At 44.2% G+C, this 20101-nt stretch overlaps 1 protein-coding gene across 1 annotated transcript; it reads right to left on the bottom strand.

Annotated features, from left to right (window-relative positions):
• Positions 1-935: 935 nt before the first annotated feature.
• On the bottom strand, positions 936-16384 carry CACNG1 (calcium voltage-gated channel auxiliary subunit gamma 1). Its single transcript, XM_074971007.1, has 4 exons — positions 16144-16384; positions 7491-7565; positions 4613-4750; positions 936-1187 (listed from the first exon to the last, which is right to left on the bottom strand). The coding sequence occupies exons 1-4, from the start codon at positions 16382-16384 to the stop codon at positions 961-963; spliced, it is 681 nt and encodes a 226-aa protein (XP_074827108.1). The 3' UTR covers positions 936-960.
• Positions 16385-20101: the final 3717 nt, after the last annotated feature.

Here is a 20101-nt window from a genome sequence, read left to right as displayed (position 1 = left end):
AGTGGGGGATTCCATCTCTTTATTAAAGGAAAACATTGTCCCTACAGGTCAGTACTTGCTTGGCTTTGCCATTAGCATTCAAATACAGTAGGAGTCATAGGACTTTTAATTATCACAGGGGTAGCCGTGTTAGTCTGTATCCACAAAAACAACGAGGAGTCTGGTGGCACCTTAAAGACTAACAGATTTATGTGGGCATAAGCAAAAGCTTTCATGGGTAAAAAAACCACTTCTTCAGATGGATCTTATGCCCAAGTACTTATGCCCAAGTAAATCGGTTAGTCTTTAAGGTGCCACTGGACTCCTCGTAGGAGTTTTAATTATGACAAGTGCTTAGGTTGGCAGAATGAAATAATTTGTAGAGTTTAGGCGGTACATTTGTAAGGGTGATTTTATCCCTAAACCTCTTTTATTGTAACACTGCTAATGATAGAGCACTTCCAATGGGAGGATCTCCAAATTATGTACAAACATCAGCCCCACACCACCCCAGTGAGATAGGGAAGCAATATTCTCATTGTAAAGATGGGGAAACTGACTCACAGAGAAGCTATAAGTCCCACAGTGAGTCTGTGGCCAAGCCAGTAATGTGACCTAGATCTCCCAACTCCAGTCCTGTGCTTTAACCACTAGATTATGCACCTTCTCATTAAACCATCTCGTGCTCTCTCACTTTCCCTCAACTGCATTTGCCGAAAGCATTCCCAAATTGCCGATGACTTTGCCCAGCATTCGGCGGATTGAGGGTACAAATTGAGTAACCCAAGCTGTTTTTTTTTTAAAAAAAAAACCCAACAAACAATAATTAGTATTGAACTTCCCTTTGGTTCAATAACCTGGTTTTTAACTAAGGACACTTTTGTCTTCATATTCCACCATCCTGACACTTTAAAAAAAATGTATCAATTCTTTTGTAGCCCTTTCCGGTATTGCGTAAGCAGTGAGCCTAGATGAAGGCATTTAGTGCTCTGGTTCTGCGTCCATACAAGACTCCCACGGATTCTGTGGGAAGCGAGGCAAAGAGATTAGCAGAAGAGCGATCCCACAGATGAAGAGCAGGACGAAGGCGGCGCAGGCACAGGCAAAAGACCACGAATAGTAGTACTCTATCCAGATAGTCTCCTTGCTGTCAATCATCCTTTTCACAGACTGTCTCATGACTTCAACAGAGATGATCATGCACAGGCCTGGAGAAATAAGAGAGGGTGAGCTGGAGAGCAGGGGTTTCAGTCCTTATTGCTTTCGTTCATAACTGACCTCTTTGCCTGCGTTTCTGGTTAGAAGACTACGCAGTGAGGTTCATAGATGATTTATAGGTTTTAAGGATCAATAAGATCACCGAATTGAACCTCTTGCATAACAGGCCACAGAACTTCATTCCTGCATCGTACCCACTGGCTTCTTGTCGAACTAGAGTGTGTCTTTTAGAAAGATCTTCAGTCTGGACTGAAGAACTCCAAGGGACAGAGAACTTACCACATCCATTGGCAAGCGGATCTAAGGGTTAATTAACCTCACTGTTAGGCTGACCAGACAGCAAGTGTGAAAAATCAGGATGGGGGTGGGGGGGTAATAGGAGCCTATATAAGAAAAAGCCCCAAGTATCGAGACTGTCCCTATAAAATCGGGACATCCGGTCACCCTACTCACTGTAAACATTTGTACTTGCAGTTTGAATTTTAATAACTTCAAATTTCAGTCACTGTGGATCTTGTGTGGCCTTTGTCTGCTAGACTAAGAGCCCTTGGAGTATGAGATATCTGCTCCCTGTTTGGATATGGGCTGTAATCAAGTCACCTTTTGAGCTGTAAGGCACAAGAAATGCCATGCAACAGGGACCAATAGTCCTGCCAATTTGGCACCCGAATTCAGACAGTGATTTATATCTGAGCTTGAAACAACATTTTATATTTAGGCAGCTTTGTAAATCTCAGTCTCATTTTTAAGGAGAAACAAAAAGTCCTATGGGCAGGTGTTGGTTAAGGCTAAACATGGCTGGGAATGATCAGAGCCACACAGTGCTTCATGAAGCTGTGACTGTAAAGTAGGGCTTCTTCAAAAGTGAAGAAAACACTGTGTAATTCACTCTTCCTGCTATGCATTTCAACAGCAAGTAAAACAGTAGAATTAAAACCATGCATTTGGTCACCAGAGCATTCTCTGGGAGCTGGCTGTTCTAAAGCCTGTTTCACTGAGCTACCTAAGTACCATCGTGGTATTTAACAGGCAAGAGGAGGATGGGTTGAAAAGGTAGTGCTGGCTGCAGTGAAAATTCAACCATCATGTTTTTTTGAGATAGCATCATAATCTGAGGCTTGAATCAGATGACCTTTGATTTGTGCCCTGTGTCACGCTGGCAGACCAGGTGCCAGCTCATGCCAAGGCCTCTAGGCCTCAACGGAACACAGACATATGCAGAGCTGGAAACTAGTCTGTCTCACCTGTGTGTTAACTTTTCTAAAATAGATGTTAAGTTTGTAAGAATGTGTTTAGTGTTTAGACTTTATGAAATGCTGGTAGGATGCGGCATGTAGTAATCTCACTTAGAACATCTGTCCCCCATGTTAGCAGCGAGATCTGTAACTGGGTAACTCACCAGAAACAAGCATTAACTCATGTAAAATGCTGGCTTCCTACAAAAGGTATTAGGTCCTGTCTGTGAGGAGGCCCATTGAAACCAAATGAGCCATTGTGAAACATCAGAGGACAAAAGACTTTGTTGATTGTTTCCCTCACACCCATGAAGCGGAGACGTGCATGGGGATTCGTTCCATCAGCCTGAACTCCAGCTGGGGAAGGGAATAAAAATCCCAAATAGGGAGAAACTTTATCTTTATGCTGCTTAGACTCTGAGGGTCAAGAATTACTAAGCATAAGCAAAAGATCCCTAGTGCTTGGCCTGGATTAGCCCTAAGGACATCGAGCTTGCTTATTATAGAAGCATCTATTGCCTTTTGGAACCTAAGGCTAAACCTCATTTGTGTGTGTGTGTTTACTCGCTTTAACCTTGTCAGTGACTCTCATTTCTTTTTCTTAGTTAATAAATCTTTAATTCACTTATTAGAGGATTGGCTACAAGCATTATCATTGGTAATTGACCTGGGGTAAGTGACTGGGCCTTTGGGACTGGGAGTAACCTGAATATGGTTGTGATTGTTGGGGTCAGGGCCCATCTGTCACAGAGTCAGGTGTTAAGATAGATCGCAGTACCCAAGGTGTGCCCTGCTTCCTAAGGGTCTGCCCTGAGATTGGTACTCATTCTCCTGAGCCACTCGAGGCAGCTTGACACTGGGATAGTCTTGGCAGGATTCACATGCCACAGGTCAACTGAATTTATAGATCATAACCCAGCTCTGTTAAAAGTTTAAACTTGATATTGAGAGTTTGAAAGGTTCAAGATTAGACACAACGAGTGAACCACTGTCAGATGATGGTCTTCACAGAAAAGACCTTGAAAAGTGATGTAAGGAGAAGGGAACATCCTATAAAACAAAAACTCCATTTCAGGAGCTTAGACTTTTACTCATAAATGCTGGCCAGGTGAAACCTGAGCACCTTTCTGCACCGGATGCCACAGAAGAAAACACGCCATTGGAACTGGCCCAATTGCTGTACCGGGCAGCCCAGGAAGAACATGAGATCCAGAGACTGATGGTGGAATTGTGGATCAGGGAGACCAAAAAAAAAAAAGCTGAGGATGTTAAGCTGAGAGCCCATCAAAGACTCATGGAACAACTTGCAGCAGTTAAAGCCAATGAGCCAGCTGAAGAGAGGCATCAAGGACGTAAAGGAGGTTTTGTCTAAAGACCCAGTTTTAGTCAGCCCTGATTTCAGCAAACCCTTTGTGCTGAATACTGATGCTTCTAACATTGGGCTAGGGCAGTGCTAATGCAGAATGGGGTGGGAGACAAGAGGCCCCCCATTGCCTCCTGAAGTAAAACAGTGCCCCCCCCGCCACATCATCGAGCGGGAATGCTGTGACATAGTTTGGGCTGTGAAGCAGGTTAAGCCTTATTTCTATAATAAAAAACATCAGATTTTAATGGACTCCCTGCTAATATGGTTGCACTGAGCTAAATGGACCAATCGTAGACTGTTAGGCTGGAGCCTAGCTCTGCAGGACTATGGCATGGAAATAATCCACTTCAAGGGAAAAGAAAATGTAGTGGCAGATGCCTTATCAAGAACAGGGGAACCTTGAAGCGTATTCAGGATCATGAGTGACACCCCTTCCTACATCAGGTTTGTGCTGAGGATTTGACACTGGTGCTCAATGTCTTCTGGACAGATTTCTGTCCCTAGAACCTCCCACATATCCCTGCTATACAGCAGGGTCTAACACTGAATATTTTAGAAATACCCATTTTCTCGAGGTGATTCTACAGTGTTCCAACATTTCAGATACACTCACACAGAATAGCCTCCCAGAGCTGACTCTTGTTTCTCAGGCAAATTTTCAGAGCTCAGTAACATAAGTTCAGTTGTATGGAATGATCTGCCTTTCTGCTGCAAGGAGATGAATGCAGCCTTCATGACATCTCGCTCTCGGTCACGCTCGTTGCCCTAAGATCTAAGTGCATACATCTCTTTTAAGTCTCACCAAATGGCCTACCTGCAAAGGTGTAGAACATGGACGCTGGCTTCAGGAGATAATCCATTTTTTTCCTAAAGGATAAGAGGATGCAGATTGTTCCAATGATTGCAAAGCCCACGCTGAAGATGGCGATGGCTGCAGCGGAAATGCTGTACTCTGGCGAGGCAAAACAGAGGGAGAGAAAGATGAATGGGTGCGACTTCCTGTGTTCTCCCGCCCGCCACCGTGCCTCTGCAATGGGATCAGTTCAGCAAAGGAAAGAAAACATTTAAAATCGTAACAGCTGCTCTTTCCTTGATGCAGATAACTGGCCCAAGAGAACCAAGTATTTCTAGCACAGAAGAAGTGTGGTGAGCCGCTAGGGGTTTTGGTCATGCCCCTGCTGAATTCAGTGGGAGCAGACGCAAGACTCAAAAGAGTAGGGACAAAGACTCTTTCTAAACGCCCCTGGTAGAAAAAAGCAAATGACACACATAATGACATGATAGAAACTCCGGGCCTGGTCCTCACTTGACTTGGCCGCACTCTCACAAGTAGTTACATTGTCTGCCCTGGGCCCAATGGGATTACAAAAGGGTCAGACCAGGGCACTTTTCTGTTTGTACTCACAATTCCCCCCCAGCACTATGATGAAATAGGTGAGCATAAGAATATGTTGCCGTAATTATTATTTCTTTGTATTGCAGTAGTGCTGACCAGCCTCAGTCCTGGACCCAGACCCCACTGTGCTAGGTGCAGTACAAACACATTTTGCCTCACAAATGAGCACACGAGACCTCATGTTCTGTTTGAAGATTTGCCATCACTTCCTAAAACCATCCCCTGCAAATGTTTAAACTGAGTTGGCTTGGAGGTGGAATCTGGAGGAGAAAAGCCCAGAAGTAGCTTAATATAGGGTAATAAATTGTCATGACCAACTTTTTAGTTTATTAGATTTCCTCCCATAAAGGTTTTATCTGAGAGGGTGGAGATTTGGTCTTAAATCTTTAAAAGTGTTTCACTCCATTATTCTATCTAGATTTTCCTTTAAAAAAAAAAAAGCTAATAGAAAGCAATGCTATTTTTATTATACATGTTTATTTTAGTAGCGCCTATAGGCTCCAACTGTCATCAGGGCCACATAGTGTTAGGCAATATACAAACACATATTAAGAGACAGTTTTCTGCCCCAGAGCTTCGACAGCTAAATAGGCAAGAAAGGGAAAGGGGAAACAGACGTACGTGTGTGTGTGTGAAATGACTTACCCAGGATCACACAGCAACATCCTCTCCTCATCCTGCAAAACAACGTTTCCCAGCTCTGTGAAAATCTAGCTTCTCAAGAGCATGGGAATAAACTTGCTCCAAAGGTGTTCCATCCAGCCAAGCTAAGCTATGTGTAAGATAATTCACCCAGCCAAAACACAGTTCAATATCTGAATGGAGGGGAGAAATTGCCAGTTGAATAATTCAGATCTTCACTTACATATTGCATTAGTTTTCAGATGCATTTAATATTTAACATGTGTAGCCAGGCATGAAACATAGCACCACTTGTGCTGTTTGCCTTCCGTGTTATTCTTTAAAAATTATCTTCTAAGCAGAATCATGAAGAATCTTTCTGCCTCTTACTAATTGGCTTCCATAGAAATGAAGCTATTTTTGTAGTAGGCCAAAGCATATTGCTCTTTGGTCTCATTGCTTTTTCATACTCCTTGTTCTATTGACGTTTTCTTAAAATTTTTTTCCTGTGTGTTATCTGCTATGTGTTTGAACTGCCTGAAAGAGTTAGTTGCAATTTAGGAGCCTTTTGTGATGGTTTCGGCTTTTTCCTTCTCTTCACAGAAAAGACGTTTTTCTCAACTTTCTTCTGAAGTGACTAACAATATAGTGGAGACATTTTTCAGATTGGATGGATGGATATAATAGCGTATAAATGGGTAACAAAAGCAGGCAGCTCCGATATTTGTTCTTTATTCCACTCAGAGTATCATTTCAAATTCACAGTCTTCCCTGTGTCTGGGGGAAATTGCTTCTTTAGAAAACCATATGCTGCAGGGTTTCCCACTGTTTTTATTTACAGCGGAAGCAAAGCAGGTGGTTTACTATGTGAAATGCAATCAGTGTCTAGTTTGCTCCACACTACAATGTGTTGTGTAGCAAAATGTAAGGAGATGTGTCCTCAGTAAGAGAGGCAAGCACTTCAGACTAATGCTAAAAATAAGGTTTTAGTAAGGACTGATTAGAAAGGGTCTAAATCGTCTGTGAGATGCAGATAGTTTTCCAATGCAAGCAGAGTAAACACTATCTGGTCAGATTTCAGATGTGGGTATCTTTGCTGTGGCCTAGATCTTTCTTTCTTTGAGTGCCTGTCACATTATAGCAATAGCAAAGACCTTAGGGGGCTACGTGGAGCCTCGGGTACCTCCCTCTCAGTGGAGTCAAAAGTCTGCTTGGGGTTGGATTTTTGTTTGTTTATTTATTTTGATTTTATTAATATCCTTTGTTGTTGCTGTTTAGAGGTAGGAGGGAGTGTCAGTGTTGTGAGTGCCATACATACGGTGGAAAGGCTTTTGGGGTTTCCAAATTGGCCCTTATATGTATAATGCCAGTTTCATGTGCCTAAGGAACAATTTGAGCAGAAACCAAGCATGGGACATGGACAACAGAAGAAAGGGCTGCTGTTTGAAAATTGGTCTCCCCGGGAATCCGGTGCCTCGGCTGGTCCAGAGCATCGATTAATAGGATATGAAGCCCATCTCAGTACCAACTGTCTGTTCTAAGTCCCTGTACAATCAATAGGTGTTTCCCAATTGACTTCAGTGGGCCCTAAATCTGGTGAAACCCTTTACATTAGTTCCCATATACACTCAGTTCACGTAATGCTAGTAAAGAATTCGTCCAAGCAAATTCTTACCTTTTTGGGTGGTTCTTTCAAATATCTCTGTGCTCTGCCCTGGAGAGAAGTGTTTGAAGTAGGAACAGTTACGGTCTGAACAAGAACAAAGGAGAATATCAGTTGCTAAGAATAACCGAGTTTAAGAAACCAAAATTAGGGAAATAAAATTTTCTTTTACAGTAATGGAACTGAAAAATTCAAATGGGTAGAGATTAATGGGACCTTAATCCTGAACTTGCTGCAGACATGTCCGGTATGCAGTTCATCTAAGAGCAAACCAGGCAATGAGGGGCTTTAAACAAGTGATTTATGCCCTGATCCAGCAAAGTACTTAAACATGAGCTTTATGTGGCTTTAATGGGCCTTGAGCCTACGCTTCCGTTATTAGAGAATACTTCTCATCCATGCCAGTCAAAAAAACCCTAACAACACAAACTCATCGCCTAGAAACGTCCTGCTGGTGGTTTCAAATGCACTTGACCTCTCCACAAGCTGCTAATATAAAATAATAGAACATTAATCGATATGTAAGTCCCCATCGGTTTCTCGGATCAGGCCTAACGTCACTTAGCGTCGCCTCGGAACGTTCTGCGGCATATTACACACACACAGGGGATTGTGACGAGAATCAAGGAAAGGAAATGGAACTTGGATTTCCTAAAAGCTGGTGGCCAAGTGCATGAAGAAGTGTTAAGCTTTAGCCAGTCTGTAATCTGATCTGTGCACATTATACTTACTATGCACGGCAAGCTCTGCTGGCAGAGCGGCCTCTGAGGTACTTGGGAAAGGACTAGGGTTGCCAGCTTTGGTCAGATGAATTCCTAGAGGCTCCATCGCATGACATTATCTTTAATTAAAGATTAATTTTTTTATTCCTGGAGACTCCGGGACAATCCTGGCAGGTTGGCAACCCTAGAAAGGACATGGTTTGGCGTCCACGAGGGGTGAATTCTCCTCTGACACCAAGATGAATGTCTGGTGACTTTGCTGACTTCCCAGGGGTTGCACATGTGTAGAGGAGAGGAGAAATTGGCATAGAATGTTTTATGTCTGAGCAGGTGAATGGATGCTGCCTGAAAGGCAGCCGGCTACATAAGCAGAGATAAAGCAATCACAAGGCTGTCATCGGGCAAAACCTCGGACACTCTTCCCAAAGAAAGCGCTGCCTAGGGAGTCAACCTTTCTGTTTTAAGAAGGAATTACAGAAAATCCTTTCCTTCCAGCAGCAGCCAGTGCAGATTCCTGCCTCCTCAGTGCCCCATGCGGCATTTCCTGAGACTGGCACCCCCCTGGCTGGCTTTGCATCTTCTCCTCCTCTCCTTTCTGCCATTGCCAACTCACCCCCTCCAGAATGGCATCCCTCCTTCTTTCCTTGCCTAATGCTCTCTCCGCCAAGCCAGGGAGCTGCCTGGGACATCACACCTCTGGAAGGAGCTGGGGTTAAAGTAAGGAAAGTAATGGGGAATGCAGCTCCCTCTCCTCTGCTAAAATCAGAAGGGGTTCCTTTCCCCTGCCTGCCTTGGGTTGGAAGAGACCCCCCACCCTAGCTTCCCCTCTGACTTGGCTGTGAGCATAAGAGCTCCCTCTCCTGTTTCAGGCTCTTTGCCACTGGTGTTGACAGGTTTATCTGCCTTCTTGCCATTCCTGGCAGTTAAGACAAGTAGCAGGGACTAGAGGGAAGAATTCGCTGCCTTGCTAGTAGCTCGAATCGATGAGGTTTTGCAGCCTGGAATCTTTTTACCGTTCAGTGAAGCTTCACTGTCTATTGAAACACAATGAAGCAAGTGGAGTTTTCGTATAACAGAGCAGGGTCCCACTGTCCCAGGCTTCCTTGGGCTATCCTACTGGCGTCACAAATAGCTATTCTGTGGTGTGACCCTTGTGAACAAAGATTGGGGACTCAGGATGGAAAGCATCTCTCTGTGCCTGCGAAAAATAATGTTTTCAGCCTCTGGAGTGAGTGCGAGGGGAAGGGTCTGTTGGGATGATGCCCATTGACATTAAGCTTTGCCAGCTGTACCATTTGGAGGGAGTTTATTTGCACTTGGCATTTATTTATAACTCATTTAACTGAGATCTTGACAAGTACATATAGCTGAAAGAACATCCCCTTGCCAAGAATTTGGGTGGAAGTTGTGTAATCAACAAGATCCTGCAAACATAGCCAACTGGGACCTTAAATTGTCTGATTGTGCTTTGCTAATGATCAGCCGGATACTTTGAAGAGACTATGGTCAACCCTGCCTTTACAGACTATATTAAAAATCTCACATTTACTGTACCATGAGGTTATATTTGCCATAGTAAAACTGGGGAACACTTCCAAGACTGCAGGGAATTTAACCATTCTGGATCACAAATGGTCATAATTTGTAGAACAAATAATGGAGGACGGAAGAAGTTGGGAAGAAAAGACTATAAAGTCAATGGGTTGTGAGGCTGCTCATCTCACTGCTGCACCCCGGAAATTTCAGCCACTGGTAGCCAGCCACGGCTGAACCAGTGCAAACCCCTGGTGTAGACTCACAAAGCCATTAGTGCAGTGTGAATCCAGGGTAAGCATCTCTGGTGCAGTTTATGGCTTTAGCGGTCTACACTAGGCTTTTGTTCCGGAGCCACTACATCAGGGTCCGGGCATGAACGGCTGCAGCCAGAGCAACCCCCCAGTGTAGACAAACCTTTGTAAAGGGTTGTGTATATTTAAAGAGCTAATTTTAATAGTAATAAGATGCCATAATATTGCACTTTATCAGCCTAGTTCTTTTCATGTCTCCTACAGCGTAGATGGCATATTCTGGAGTTGCTGTTACAAGTACGGTATTTATTTTCTCTCCAATAGCAGATCAGACAGTTACAGAGCAGCATGCATAACACACTAATGAGCATGGGCTCATTAGCTGAAGTTTCCTCTGAGAGGTAGAATAAATATCAGTTTATAAAAAAAAAATATAATAAAATAACTGTCTCTCAGCTTCTGCTCATTTGCTTGTCTTTTATCACTGAAAAAGATTGGAGCAAACATGTCTGGACTCAGAGACTTGTGACTGTGTTTTGTGTTTAAGCTGCTGCATACTGAGGCTAAAACTGCAAGCCATGCGCACACAAGAGAACAAAGTGTCTCCAAGCAATCAGGACTGGGGGACTAGCGTGGGGCAGCCGCATCCCTTTGACAGTGAGCGTAGGGTGGTTGAGAATATGTATCAATGCTGCTCCATGCTGGGGAGATGGAGGCTGTTGTTGGGATCCTTTGATCCCTGTGACAGAGGGCAGGGGAACCAAGACAAAATGGAAATGCTTAGTCTTTAAGCCATTGGTTTTGCTTTTAACTAGTCTCCAGAAAAGTGAGGTGTTGGCAGAAGAGAAACCTGGTTTGTGCTGATTAATGCAAAGCCAGGGTCCAAAAATCAACCATCCATGAACTGATCGGGGGCAAGGGCCACAGCTTTGCGTACCACAGGAAATTGTACCACAGGAAATTGGCTGGATGATGCTGCTGCACTGGTTTTGGAGCAGTTTGTTCAGGTTGCATGAAGCTACGATGGATCAGCAGGGAGAGGCTTTTTGCACATGAAATGCAGGGGATCTTCCACCGCAACACTGGAAGTGGTAGACGGACTTATTCTCTCAGAGTATGTCTCCACTGGAGCTGGAGGTGTAATTTCCAGCTCAGGCAGACATACCCACACTAGCTCTGACTAAGTTAGTGCACTAAAAAGAGTGGCATAACCCTGGCTGCCTGGGGGTAGCCTGGATTTCAGAGGGGATTGTACTCAGCATGGCCAGCCTGCCCTGCTCTCATGCCACTGTGGCTATCCTGCTATTTTTAGTGCTTTAGTTTGATTGGAGCTACTGCAAGTATGTCTACCCTACCTTCAGCTCCAGTGTAGATGTACCCTAAGTTACATGGCTGCAGCCCCATTGAATGCAAGTGGCAAACCTTAAACACAAGTAAATATTCTACCCTGTGAGTATTGGGTTAATTTTGATGGACTTAATATGCATCAACGAATCATGTCTCCCTGGGCCTCTAGCATGAGAGGAGGGGTCCTTTTACTAACTTTGCTCAAATTAAAACAACGGTATTACCCAGCAATTAACTCACTGGTCATCATAAAAATGCTTCAGCACATCATTTAAACTACGCTGTTCTAGTCCCAGGAATCTCTTTATCAACACAGTCCCCTGTTATTCAACAGACCTGCGCCACTTCCATCCTTTACCGTCCACATCATGAATTAAAAATCACCTCATTTGTGTCACACTTTGTTTACATAATGGGGATTTAAAATGGATTTCATAATAGACGAAAGCTTTGCAGGATCCTTGGCTTTTCTCTACCCCTAATTGTGATATCTCTGCCATGAAGTTACCCTGTTGAGCTAGTAAAAAAAACCTATCAATGAGCTATGAATAGCTTCTGTTTAAGGCAGAGGTTCTCAAACGTATTCATAGCATGGTCCACAACATAACAGAGTCTCTTGTGGACACCTCCCTTCCCATTCACGGTCACCCAGTCCAGCTCCCCTTATATTCATGATCACTGGACTTAACTCTCTTTCCATTCATGATTTTCCTGGACCTCCTCTGCTGCCATTCATGACTGCCTGGACACCTCCACTATCATTCAGGATCACTGGGTTTAATTTCCTTCCCACTCGTGATTGCCTGGACCACTTCACTTCTCATTCATAATTGCCCAACCGATCTCCACTACTGTCCATGATTGCATGCACCACCTCCCCTCCTTTTCACAATCACAGAACATCCTGTGGCAACTACAGCAATTGCCTACATGGAAAAGTAAAGTTAGGACAATATTTAATGTATTCCTGGCTTCCTCTATGTAATTTACCATCTGGAAACGAGAAACAGGAGGCAGCACCGTGTTTCCAGCCAGCTTTTCATATACCACAGTTTGGCCACAGGTGCTTTAAGGGACATGATCTATCTCTATTTCTTCAGGTCCCCTAACACTTTTTATCACCATGCTCTTGACAGTGAGAGAGAGGGAGAATCACTAGTTTATTTCTGAAGAAGGCAAGAAAATGGCTATGTAGAAGTATGAAAATCTCCTTGGGACCCAGGTCCCTTTCCTGTGCTCATGAACAAACCCATTTACAGTACAGCGCCACAGAGGTTGCTCTTCATGCTCATCTCAAAATCAAAGGGGGTTCTGCGTCGTTTGATAGGAATCCAATGGAAGATGCTAACAGCATTTTACATTGCAGCTGTGTTCTAACTTACAGGCGGTAGTTTGTGTTTTAGTATAATGATAGCCATGCTTGAGTTGATGCTGAGATCACTTCCTAACAGACCCGTTACTTTGTGTATCCTGCAACCCATTATGATCCAGATCAACTCCTGTAAACTAAACTGGGTAGGGCCTGGTGAGCCCTGGAATCAGCAAAACCAGCTGAACTAGCAGGGGAAAATGATAAAGAAGCCAACAATGATTTGAGCTGCTGGAAGGAATAAGTTGTGTCACCGGTGAATCAGGAGGCCCACCATGGACAGGGGTTCTTGCCATTAATGTCTCTCTCCCCTGCAGCCACGTGATGTATTCCTCCCAAATTCTGGCCATCCTTGGCTAGCTACCAACAAAACCATGCACCTGTGTACCCGGATATCTCCAACTGCTTTGAATGTGATCCATTAGCACTCTATATCAATGTCTGGAATGCCTAAGCTCCCTGGAAATGCAGGTTTGAATACTGTCAGAGTGACCCTTTGTCCTTCTGACGTAGATAAATTAAACTCCATGAGATATGGTCTTTCACAGAGGTCCTTCACAACACAGACAGACCAAAACCTTGGCTCACACACTTCCCGACCCTTGGATCTGAACTCAACGGCTTGAGCCCATCTCTACAGCCCGCTGAAAGGCGTAAAAATAATCATTCTTTGCACTTGCATAGCATCTTGTAGGTGAGGTGAGGCCTCTAACTCCTCCCCTGAGCGCGCCACTGGGTCCTGCTTCTCCCTGTTCCCTGCCAGTGCTTGTGCGCGAAACAGCTTCGCGAAGGAGGGGGGAAGGGGTGGAACCCAGCGCGCTCAGAAGAGGAGGCGGGGCCGGGCCAGGGATTTGGGGAAGGGAACCAATAGGGGCAGGGAGGGGGCGGGGAATGGGGGTGGGGAAGGGGTGGAGTTGGGGCAGAGGGCGCGAACCAGCGCCGCGGGAAGCAACCTCTGGCTGCTATTATAAATTTGCTGCCCCTGCACATTTGCCACCCTAGGCCTAGGCCTTGTCGGCCTAGGCATTAATACGCTGCTGGCCCTGGGCCAGCCTTTGACCCCTCTTGTGCCTCAAAAAGACCAGGAGTACTAGTGGCACCTTAGAGACTAACAAATTTATTTGAGCTTTCGAGAGACTGCTGGAATTAATTTGCAAACTGGACACCATTAAATTAGGCTTGAATAAAGACTGGGAGTGGATGGGTCATTACACAAAGTAAAACTATTTCCCCATGTTTATTTCCCCCACCCCTACTGTTCCTCACACGTTCTTGTCAACTGCTGGAAATGTCCACCTTGATTATCACTACAAAAGGTTTTTTTTTTCTCTCCTGCTGGTATTAGCTCATCTTAACTGATCACTCTCATTATAGTGTGTATGGTAACACCCATTGTTTCATGTTCTCTGTGTATATAAAATCTCCCCACTGTATTTTCCCCTGCATGCAGCCGATGAAGTGGGCTGTAGCCCATGAAAGCTTATGCTCAAATAAATGTGTTAGTCTCTAAGATGCCACAAGTCCTCCTGTTCTTTTTGCGGATACAGACTAACACGGCTGCTACTCTGAAACCTGTTCTTGTGCCTCAGTTTCCCTAATGTAAAAATGGGGATAATAGTATCTACCTAACAGCAGCGATGCGAGTATTTAATTAGCGGTTGTAAAGAGCTCTTTTAGAACTTCCAATGACACACATGAAAGAATTCAGTGTTATTGAATATAATGGTTTTGAAACTGAATTTCATCAAATCCCAGGAGAATCTGTCAAGCCCTTTAAAAGTATGCCCACCTATCCAATATCTAAAGGTCATCACTGTTGCAGTCAAGCTGCTCCAAAGAGGCCTTCAGCTCGCTGTCTCCATAATTACCCATTTGTTTATTCTGCACTTTAAGAAGCCAGCACAGAGGGCGTGGATAGCACAGCTGTGAGATGTCCATGCAAGCACATGCTGATGTCTGTCAAAGATATCTAACACTTTTGTGCTGTATAGATGATGAATCTGTTTTACTGAGACAGCTGGATATTTACGAGTTTTAAATTTATCCAACAATGTCTGGTATTTATGTATTTCTCCCAATCTGTCTGTCTCCCTCTTAAACATAAAGCTTCCTACACGTGCAGAGACAATGGTATAGCTAAGGTTACTAGCTATATTAGAATGTATTTATTATATTAATTAGAAATGGGGCTAAGTGAAACTTCCCAATTCAAAAGCCCCCAACTGTGGTGGAAAGCCAGATCTGAATTCAGATCTGAATGCTGTGGATCAGCCTCTTCTGTCTAATAATAAATAGTTTAGCCAGACAGACTGAGAATCATCACTATACGATTTCACAGCAAATTTACAAAGATATTAAAATCTAACTTTAACTTCAACCTGGGGTGGTCATCAGAAGGGAATCCTGTTACTCAGGAGACTTTTCTGTCTAGGAAATAATCCAATTTGCCATTAGCCTCTTGAAATTAGAAAAGTCAGGAAAGGGGTATTAGCACATATTGCATGATTGCAGTAGACTTTGCAATCAGCAAAAATGTAATACAACTTCTCACAAATCATGCTAATGTAATGCTCTTCCAGGAAACTAGCGAGGGGGGCAGTCTACCATCCTTCCTGTTGATTTCAATGGGACTACTCTCAGAATATGTAACTACGCAGTATAAAGAAAAGTGTTTGATTAGACTTCTTTTATCACTAACACAGAGCACAGTTGCTTTCTGTCACTGTATTAAATTTAAGGAGACCTCATAAATCACGGATAGATTATTTTTCACGTAATTTACAGCATTTTTGGCACTTGGAGAAATATACCATCGCATGCAGTTCCATGCTGCCCTAAGTAATACTAGTTATGAAGAGTAGCTTTTGAATTACTTAGGATCTTTCAAGAACAAGTGGTTCTGGCATAGCTCTCTGAACTACGAACTCCTTCTAGTGAACCAGATATCGGCCCCACTCAGTAATCCTCACTCAGGCAAAATGCCCTGTGGACTCAATGGACGTTTTGCCTGAGTATGGCTTTGCATAGTCATTGCAGGGTTGTAGATGTCAGCAAAACGCTGGTGGGAAAATATCCTTCTTCCTGATATCTCTCTGTGACTTTTGCCTTCTCCTATCTGGTCCCCTTTATACCAGCCACTGTCTTTGCTGGATTGAAAGAGCTGAAGAGTAGTGTATTAAATATGCTTACAGATATATATGGTGGCAGGGCATCATACATTTAGGATAAGGCCTCAAGGAAATGTGACAGTGAGGTGTATTTTCAGGCTAATATGAAAACCAAATCGACGTGTTGAATCTTGTAAGATGAAGTGCAATGGAAACAAGAACCGTATTTTTTCCTGCATGTTTTTTCACTTCCTAAAAGATGTCACTAAGAATAGCCTGACATTTTCTCCCATGCATTTTCAGGGTGTAAGTGGAACGAATGCAAGCACGTACCTCCTGTCAGAGTTATCAGCCCACAGCTCCGCTCCTTGGTAGCTTTGTCTTGGATATAAAACTGTTTTGTGCAGAGCCGCCATAGCCCGAAGTGAGCAGCCTCACAAGTGGAATTGTAATGCTCCACTCTATGGCTCAGCACTGCCCAGTGATCAGTCACCACAGCTGCAAACATTAAAGAGATGCCAACCAAAATAACAGAGAAAGTCAGCCGGATTTTCAGTGCTTTGCCTTCATCCATGGCTGGACTGCACTGGAGTGCATAGGGCAGACTGTCTCGGGCGATGACTGCCCTGTCGAGTTAGGTTTGCCTACTTGAAGGAATGCTGCAAGTTATTCAAGTGGTCTTCAAAGTCTTGGCGTGTCTAAGCATTTTCAAATGTCAACCGTGTGATGCAAAAGTAGAGCAGGTTGTGGGCTGGGCTGGACAGCTGACCACATGTACAGCTGTTGAGATATATCAGGAGACTGGGTGACTAGACTTGGGAGTGAGGATTCTATTAATGCACATAATGAATAAAGTAACTGATGCAGGTCGGGTTACAAGCTCGTCCCTGCTGGGTTTGTGCAGCAAGTTCCATAAGCCAACTAAGAGCAAAGCTAGCTCAGTGTCATTAACATTCAGGGCCTCAGGACCGTACCCTTCTCACGCAAGACATGGCCAGGAGCCGTGACTGGTGTAAATTTTAACTTTCCTGTTAGAATGTAAAAGTATTTGTCTTTGTAATAAAGATGAGCGTGAACCCACTTTTATTCCGAAGAACTCATTATTGGTTCTAACAATAGCCTCCTATACACCCTGAAGCTGGGTTTTTTCAAGGGCCCAAATACCCCAAACTTTGGTGGAGTTGGATTTGTCTCTGATTCCAGAACAGAATTTTGTGATTCAGGTTCTTCTCTAGTATGGAAGCACAGTGCCCACTACCTACCTGGCCTACTGAAAACGTTACTCATCGGTGAACACTTGGTTTAGGTATTCATCATCCAAAATTAACCATCCGCCATGAGTGGCAAGGACGGGCGTCTGACCAAGCATTGTCTTCAGCAGCTCCGACACAGGCTGAAAGGGAACCCCTTGACCATTCAGCAAGTGCCTAAGTGGGGAAGGATACAAATTAAATATAGTGTCAAGGGGAAATGCTTTTCCACAGTGCAGCAGTTTTTCTGTTTTTCGAGGCTCGCCTTCCGCATGACCATAACTAAAGGAGCTGGCGTGTGGCCTGCTCGGTAGCTGCTGTACATATCTGGCAAATAGGTCACTGGATCTGGGTTTGTGAGCAGGCCAGCAATGCTTGTTTTGTGGAGGTGCCTGGGCCTTGTGCTCTGCTTTGTAGCATCACGCTTTGTCTCCTACCGAGGCACGTGTGTGGTAGATTTTTATTAGGCTTGGAACGGCCCTGAAAATGGAGGAAAGAGCAGCAGTCTGCTTCCTGCAAAGAAGGGAAGTATACTGAGCCTAGCGAGGCAGAATCCCCACCTCCCACACTGATTTGTTCTTCTGCTGTTGAAACACGTCCCTGTCCTAAAACTATAGCTGGCGACTATGGTACTTCACCCTCTGTGATGGGGTATACAAACCCTATACAGGCAACACAGGTCGATGAGCTAACGTGGGCTCAGGTGGCCCTGTTCCCTCACATCTGTGAGAGATGTCAGAATTGGAGGAAGGAACTTCAGAGGGAGAAACGCAGCTCAGTTGACGGCAGACCAGGGAGGAGAGCAGACTTTCAGTCCTCAGCTCCTGGAGAGAGAGCCAGTGGAAGACAGAAACTCCTCGGATGACCACTGTCCAGAAGAGAGGAAGGAAGGGTGGGTGAGCTGGCCAACCAGCCAGCTAGCTGGATGCTTACTCCTCTTGAGAGGGGACTATACCTCTCTATTTACCTGTGAACTCTATTTAGAACTCACAGCCCGACGAGAAATCCTGAAGAAAACTTTCGGATGATTCATTTGTCTTATTTCCTCTTTTGTTCCCTTTTTTTGACAACCTTGGATGGGGTGGACTTTCCAGGGCCCAGTCAGAAGGCTGAGCCTCAGAGGACTTGAACTGGAGTGGGAAAACCACTTGGACATCATAAAGGAGAGGCCTGGCTGAGTGCTGGGGCCCCAGCCAGAGCATGCGGGGTGGGGGGGTCCCAGGGAAAGAACTCTGGGGTCACCTCAGATAGCAAAATTCCAATGCTGTATGTTAATTAAGCTTTGAAGCACCCTGTCTGAGGTAAGTAAGTAGAGTTTGCCAGCATTTTTGGAACAAAAAGTTTTCTTTGTCAAAAAATGATCTTTAAAACAACAACAGCGCATTTTTCACCAAAAATTGGTGTAAGTTTTCATTTTTTCACAAATGTTTTTGTAGCATAAAAAATATTTTCAATTTTCAACTAAGAATGCTGAGGGAGAATCTGTACCTAATTTAATCCAGATGGAGCCTGTACTAGCAATTGTGGTTCACAATTACTGTACGTCATAGGACCTCCATGCTATGGAAAGGTGCTGGGAGATGCCAGTGGGAGTGTCAGAAGATATGGGGCTGTTATAAAGCTGAGGGAAGCTCGAGGACCCTGGAGACAAGTTGAAGGTCCAGGGTCTCTTTGCAGACAACCCTGACCTCTCAGGGAACCCTTGACCTCTCCATGGATTTTGTGGACAGTCTGAGTTGAGGGGCTTGGAGCCCTCCCCTGTCAGAATGGTCTAGAATAAATCCTTGAGGGCAATCTTTTGGGGCTTCCCATCTGTGCAGTCCACAATCCAGGGCTCTTCGTTGTGTAAGGAAGCCAAGTGGATGAACTTGAATAAAGTTTGGCAAAAGAGTGGTTTGGATCAAAGCACTCAGACATGGTATATTCTCAGAGAGCTAGTGAGGATTAGCATTTAGTGAGCTGTCCCTTGGGTAGGGTGAATCGGGGTGACTGCTCCAGGCCCGGTGCTCTGGGGGGCCCCGCGGGCTGGTATGATTGGCCGTCACAATTGGTTCTGGAAAAGACTAATCTGTCACTTCTGCCCTGGGCCCCACACCTCTCTAGGGGGTTTTAATATTTCAGGTGTTTCAAGTCACACCTGGCTAAGATGAGATCTTCAGTTTGCCTGCCTGGCTGGAAAGTTTCATTTAATATTTTAGACCCATGGACCTGTTAGGGTAATTGGACCCAGTTCCTTCTCTCTCTCTCTCTCTCTCTCTCTCTCTCTCGCTCTGTCTCTCTCTTTTTTTTTTTTTGAAATGTCCAATGTATTTAAAGAGACATTGTCAAGAAGTTTGCAGCTGTATCCAAACCAATAGCTGTCCTTCTATTTAACTTCAGTGGTCTTTGGATCAGGCCCTTAGTTCCCAAATTTTAGAATGTGTTATAAAAAAAAAGACATTTTGCAAATCCTCACAGGTTAGAAAAGTTGACATACATTTTACATGCAAACAGACTGAAGGAGTTTTAAAATTCCTTTGCAGTGCTGGCAACCCAGATGACAAAAGCAGCATGAGCTTTGGGCTAGTGCATGAAAATCATCAGTTTAAACTGACTCCGGATGGAAATTGAAACGTGGAGTCTAGTTTCACAAGCTGAGTTGACTCCATTGCAAAAGTAAAATGAAGAATAAAACTAGTAAAAAGCAAAATACACTCACACACTATGAGAGAGAGAGATCTTAAGGCATTAGCAGAAACACAAATCAGGAAATTTGCTTAAAACTATTATTTATTTGCATATGTATTGGTCCCCAGTCAGGACTGAGGACCAATTTCCTCCATAAAGAGGAAGGATTGTCCACCATCCTAGAACATGAGAGACCTGAGTTCAAGTCTCAGTTCTGCTACAGATTTCCTGTGTGACCTTGAGCAAGTCACTTAGCTGCTCTGTGCCTCAGTCCCTCATCGGTAAGGGGATAATAGCACTGCCATACCTCACTGAGGTATTGTGAGGATACATGCATTAAATATTGTGAGGGGCTCAGATACTAAAGTAATGGG

Source organism: Natator depressus, chromosome 14 (assembly GCF_965152275.1).
Source record: "Natator depressus isolate rNatDep1 chromosome 14, rNatDep2.hap1, whole genome shotgun sequence".
In the NCBI taxonomy this organism is placed as follows: Eukaryota; Metazoa; Chordata; order Testudines; family Cheloniidae; genus Natator; species Natator depressus.
Note: the sequence above shows the minus strand (reverse complement) of the source record. Positions and strands in the feature narration are given on the sequence as shown.